This window comes from Mastomys coucha, unplaced genomic scaffold, assembly GCF_008632895.1.
Source record: "Mastomys coucha isolate ucsf_1 unplaced genomic scaffold, UCSF_Mcou_1 pScaffold16, whole genome shotgun sequence".
Taxonomy (NCBI): Eukaryota; Metazoa; Chordata; class Mammalia; order Rodentia; family Muridae; genus Mastomys; species Mastomys coucha.
The window spans coordinates 25837190-25843896 of record NW_022196898.1 but is presented as its reverse complement, the minus strand read 5'-3'; the positions used below and the strand labels follow the sequence as shown (position 1 = coordinate 25843896).

General features: G+C 36.7%; 1 protein-coding gene across 4 annotated transcripts in view; it reads right to left on the bottom strand.

Moving 5' to 3' along the window:
• Positions 1 to 6707, bottom strand: part of Fstl5 (follistatin like 5) — a 654438-nt gene that overhangs the window by 187135 nt on the left and 460596 nt on the right. For all 4 annotated transcript variants that reach the window (XM_031374116.1, XM_031374118.1, XM_031374119.1 and 1 more), the window contains exon 8: positions 5901 to 6021. In XM_031374116.1, coding sequence (XP_031229976.1) covers positions 5901 to 6021 — 121 coding nt within the window. The remainder of the gene's footprint in view (positions 1 to 5900; positions 6022 to 6707) is intronic.

Sequence of the window (6707 nt, the reverse complement as noted above, 5' to 3'; positions counted from 1 at the left end):
TGAAGGCTAGAAGCAGGAAACTAATTTAAAATACTTGAGCTACTGAGTTTCTTAGGAACCCAGTACTAGCTTGAGTTTTGTCAGTTTGACTCAAGATAGAGTCATTTGGGAAAAGGGAACTTCAGAAAGTTGGAAAATGCCCGTAGAAGACTTATCTGCAGAGAAGCCAGTGGGACATTTTTTGATTAATGTTGATGTTGAAAAGCCCTGCTCTCTGTGGCTGATACCAATGCTGGGCAGGGTGGCCCTGATTATTTAACAACAACATAACAACTAAACAACAACAACCAACCAAACAAAACAAAAACAAACAAACAAAGAAGCAACAACAACAACAAACTAAACAAGCCATGGAAGTCATCTAATAAGCAACATTCCTCCATGGTCTCTGGCTCAGTTCCTGCCTTCTGGTGCCTGTCTTGAGTTCCTTGTATTGACTTCCATTAGTGGTTATTTATTACATTGAAGTGTAAGATGAAATAAATTCTTTCCTCCTTGAGTTGCTTTGGCCCCTAGTAGTTTATCATCACAGCAATAGAATCACTAAACAGGAAAAAAAATCTATTTGGGCCATATACCATCTATTTTATACTTTAAACGGTTTATTATTAACAGAACTTTGAAAATGCTTGGAGAAATCTTTTTTTTTTATTTTATTTTATTTTAGATATTTTCTTTATTTACATGCGAATTTCTCCATTCCCAGTTTCCCCTCCAAAAAACAAAAAAACAAACAAAAACAAACCCCTGTTGCCTCCCCCCTCCCCATGCCTGCCACCCTGCCCTCTCCCACTTTCTGGCCCTGGCATTCCCCTACACTGGGGCACAGAACCTTCACAGGGCCGAGATCCTTTCCTCCTATTGATGATCGATTTTGCAATCCTCTACCATACACATGCTGCTTGAATGATCAGATCCCTCTATGTGCAGAAATCTTTTGAAGCCCAAATGGTATATCTTTTTCCTCAGTAGCTTATTCTATTAGCATATGCCTGTGATTGTGAGTGACTTCATTACTCTACTCTCAACAAAGACAGCTTATCTAGACAAAACTTAAATAGAGAATTATGGATTTAATTTCTATTATATCCTATATCAAATGGATCTAGTAAATTTTTATAGAACATTTCATCCAAACATAAAAGAATATATCTTCTTCTCAGTAGCTCATGAAATATTTTCTAAAACTGACCACATACTTGGACATAGCTTATATTTTGAAGGATACAATGCTATTGAATAATTCCTGGGTTCTATCTGACACCTGATTTTTGACAAAGCATTTACATATACACACTGGAAAGAAAGAGAGCATATTCAACAAATGGTGCTGGCTAAACATGTTGGCTGTATTTAGAAGATGCAAACAAATCCATATTTACATAGGTCAGAGGCACTAGGGAAACAAATGAGATACTTCCTCAGAATGTTGCAAACAGATAGACCCAAGATCTACTCTTCTTAGACATAAGGATTCTGCTTGCTGCTGCAGAGGTACCTGCTCATTCATGTTCATTGTTTGTCTACCCTTAGCCAGCCAGAAATTAAAATAGCCTAGACGTCCATCAATAAATGAATTCATAAAGAAAATGTGGTACACTTATACAATGAGTTGTAAGTCCATCATGCCCGACAATAAGAAATATTGGAACACTCAGTTCTTAGGGTGATATCATCATCAAATCCTGGCCTTTGGATCTCAGAGAACAATGTGAAAGAAAAGTCAAAAATATTGTAAGACCTAGCTAGAGTTGACATATAACACCAACAAAAATGGCTTTTACAGATACTGTGAGACTAATACAGACATGAACTCCTAGAGACTGCAGCAGCATGCACAGGACCTGCACAGGTTCAAGCCAGAAGGGGTGCCTGACCTGAGCAGGAGAATCCAACCAAAAGACTATCACTAATTGACAACCATGTGCAAAGGAAAAAATAATACCTGTTCTCTAGTGGAATTTCATAGGGTATATAAAACACACTAAAAGGTAGGCACTATGTCCAGGAGTAGATGGCCGGCAGGAAACAAATTCAGTGGTGCTTTTGTAGATTATTTTTGTCTCATATTGCTTTACTTTATCATCTTTTATCTTACTACAATTTTGATTTTGTATTATGGTTTCTGATCCTGCATTCCATATTAATTTGGTTTTGATGTGCCTATATGTGTCTGTATGTGTTCACACACATATGTATATGTGTACTGTGTGCTTTTTTGCTCTGTGTGTCTATTGTTAATATGTTTGGGAGTGTGCCTGTGTGTGTGTGTTTCCTGTCCTGCTTAATGTTGTTTTTTAAATCCTAGGTTTGTTTACTTTATTTTCCTGTTTGTTTTCTAAACACACAGAGAGAAATAACATATGGATTATATGAAGGGAGATCTTGAGGATCTGATGAGACTAAGCCATGGTCAGAATATATTTTATGAATTTTATGTACAAACGTAAAAGCAGTAAATATTTTAAAGTGTAAAATGAGTAAATAGTTGGCCTCCTGGATCAGTTAAGACACAATGCCTACTAAAATAAATAAACGTATACTTACATATATGCATACACACATACATACATAGGAGTACTAGAGAAATAGTTCATTTAATCAAGAAATCTTTAAAATGTGTGAAAAAATACCATGGACAGAATGAACCTATGGAAGAAAGAGTTTATTTTGTTTCTGTGTTTCTATGAGTTTGTGGATATGCATGCCTGAGGCAAAGTTCTAAATTCCCTAAGTCTTTCACCACTTATGTACTTCATATATCAAGTACCAACACATACACATATACTATACAAACATACACAAAGTGTATTGGTGGTTTAACACAGTCACACAGATACATATAAAAACTGTTTTTAAAATGGTTCAAACCTATGCTTAAGTACTCAGATCTAGCACTTAGGTTGCACTTTGCCTTCTTGCTTTTGTTTCAGCTTAAAATTTTGATTACATCAACCACAATCTACTCAAGAAAGCTGGCATTGGGAACTCAAAGTGATTTAAATACAATCACATAAATAGCTGGTATTGCATCTAGTTTGAAACTGACTTGAGGATCTATATATTTAGGAATGGGGAAGCAGAATTCCACAGAGATGATAACTGTTTGCTTCGAATTTCTTATAATTACCCCATAAGGTTAACATCGATGGAGGATGAGGCTTCATGTCAGAGGTCTCCTTTTTCTTTTTCAACCATAATCCACTTTTGGAAAAAAAAGTGACATCAGAGAACAAACACTTCATTCACAAGAAAGGATAAAACAGGGAACAAACATAGTGCCTGGGTATGAGTCCTACAACACAGAAATCGAGAGTTTGGCTCAGGGCCTTGAATTTTCCACCTGGAGCTCAATGACTTTCTGAAAGTAGATGACTTTCTGAATAAACCTGTGTCAGAGGGGAACAAAGAGGAGGAACGACTGAAGGGCAGTCATGTACATGACCTGAACTCCCATGTGTCACAAGCTCCCTGCAGCACATTCTCCAGCTTGTCTGAGAAAACCACACTTTCCAAATAGCTGATGAAGACTGGGGATTTATACCTTTTATATTTTAAAATATAGTTCTAATGAAGATGAAATATGAACTAGGCTGGTTAAAGAAGGACCAAGTGGCTAGTGTGAAAGGAGGTGGACTGGGATTGACAGGAAGTGGTGTTAGGAGAGGAAAATTAACTGTTTGCAATAGAGTGAAGCAGAACATTTATGCTTTAATTCCACCAACAGTAAGAAAGTTCATGGAGCTAGACTGGTCCATTAACTTGAAGTCAATTACTACTAAAAGGGAAATGTGGACAGGCCTTTCTATGTCAGTCACACCAGGGCTAATGCATATAGACTGTAAGCACCCACAGCATGGAGTCAACTGGAAAAATGGCTCAGGAGTCAGTCCTGTTCAAAGCACCCTAAACTCAGAGTATGCCATTGTTTTGGGCTCTTTACAGATTCCCATGGAAACTGACTTCAAACTAGAGCTAAGGCTAGCTTCCTGCTGAGTTTTCCCCAGAAGCCACAGGCTGTACCTGCTACTATTGAGTGTCCAAGACCATCAGACTACCCATTTTCAGCATTATTATTCTTCAAGTCTTTTTATAAGTGAGTCTTAAGCTAGCTTCAAATTTCCATATAGCTGAGGAAGATTTGAATTTCAGACTCTCCTGCCTTCATCTGTGGAGTACTGGTATTTTGGATTGAGCACATGGCTTCAAGCTTGCTACATAAGCCCTTTAGAAACATAGCTAAACACCTAGCCCCATTTTCCAGAATTTTAGAGCATTTTCCTAATTACATTCCTAGACCTGGGTTTCCTTACACTCACTGTTCCTATGGATTCTTTCTCGTCCTTGAAATTTCAGATCCAAGGCTCAAGTCTCTGACTTCACATACTATCTATAACCATTCTTGTTATTTAATCAAGCTTATGCTTGATTTGATTCAAATGTTAAATTAAGTATCTAAATACATAGCAAGGCCTGCCATACATCTCATTTGAACACTTGATTTTTCCATCAATAACTATCCAGTCTCTTTGTTTGCTCTTTTTTTTTCCCATGGCCCTATTTACCTAACCTTCCCCTCATATCTCTAAGACTTGTGTTTTCCATCCCTCTTGTACTTAGATGTGATTTGTCAGTGACAGTGGAAGTTAAGCAGGTTCCTAATATGACCCCTGTTGTATGATACTGAACAGCTGACACTACATGTTAGGGCACAAGTATTTATTTCCAAGTGACTACAATGGCCTTGTTGGACATCAGTGGGAGGAGCAGCCCTTGGTCTTCTGTGGATTCTATGCCTCAGTATAGGGGAATGTCGAGGTGGGAAGGCTGGAGAGGGTAGGTGGGTAGGGAGCACCCTCATAGAGGCAGGGGGTAGGGGGAAGGGATAGTGGAGTTCCAGAGAGGATAACATTTGAAATATAAATAAAGAAGATATCCAATAAAAAACAAATTAAAATATTCTATTCTCTACAACAAATACTTTTATAGCCTTTCAGGACACACAGAAAGGAAACCCCAGTGTGGATTTGACTCCAGAAGACCCTAGGGCACGCCTCCATACTCATAGCCTCATGTTTCTTTTATAAATGCAGTCTTGAATGTCAGTCAAATTGTCTAACCTCTCAAAGCAGTCTCTTCTTGATCACAGAATAAATAAATATTACATACGATAAAGTACAGAACATAGTACTAATAAGACATGATACTTAGCATACTATGTCAACTCAAGTTAAACCTGTGCTAAATAAAATTTTTATATATGTATTTTGATTAACATTCCAAACCACTAAAAAAGTGCCTCACATAAATAATACTGTGGTAAAAAAACAAACAAACAAACAAACAAACACACATACACATACACACGAAAAAACAAAAAACAAAAAACAAACAAACAAAACAAAACAAAACAAAAAAAAGCTAAGACAATGCTCCATGTTTTCCAAGCTAGACTCATTTTGTAGCTAAGGATGGCCATTAACTCCCAATCTTTCTTCCTCTACAAGTATTGGAGTTACAACTGAAACCAAGATTCGAAAATAAGTAGGATATTTCTATAATGATAATAATAGTAATTAAACAGCTGTTATAATTTAAAATTCTAAATTGGTAATCTTATGGGTTTCTAAAACTCATGTTTGCCTGATGATTGATATTTTCAACTAAAACTGATAATTTCCATCCTGTGCTTTATGATATTACTTTGAATAGTTTGTGATAACTAAATTATGGCTAGTTTATAGTGTTAATCATGTAGGGTCTTAAAAACAAATGATAGTATACTAACAGTAAGTACAAACATAAAAAATTTGAACCTTGCTAAAATTAAGGTACTGTCCAATCCAAATGTGATATCATCAGCTTAGCAAAATTGGTGACAGTAAAACCAGGCTTCTTACCATTCACTTGGAAGATGTGTGTCTGACGGACATTTTCATAGCCATTTGCATAACAGGTATAATTTCCCATGTGAACTGTGGTAACCTTGGTGATATACAAGGATCCATCATCTCCAAAGTCCTACAAGAACAAAATAAAACACAGAGTTGGCTACTTGAGATGTCACTTATTTTCAGGAGCAAAATATATATATTAAACATTATTACAGAGTGATAGTGATAAAACTGCATGGTATTGGTACGGAGACAAGCAGGGAGATCAATGGAATGGACTTAAAGACCCAGAAATGAAACCACACACCTATGGTCACTTGATCATTCACAAAGGAGCTAAAACCAGTGGAAAAAAAGACAGCATTTTTAACAAATGTACTGGTTCAACTGTAGGTCAGCATGTAGAATAATGCAAATCTACTCATTCTTATCTCCTTGTACAAAGCTCAAGTCCAAGTGGATCAAGGACCCCCACATAAAACCAGATACACTGAAACTTATAGAGGAGAAATTGGGGAAGAGCCTCAAATATATGGGTCCAAGGGAAAATTTACTGAAGAAAACACCAATGGCTTGTGCTATAAGATGAAGAATAGACAAATGGAACCTCATAAAATTACAAAGCTTTTGTAAGGCGAAGGACACTGGCAATGAGACAAAAGGGCAACCAACAGATTGGGAAAAGGTCTTTACTAATCCTACATCCGATAGAGAGATAATATCCAATATATACAAGGTCTCAAGAAGTTAGACTCCAGAGAACCAAATAACCCTATTAAAAATGGGGTACAGAGCAAAACAATGAATTTTCAA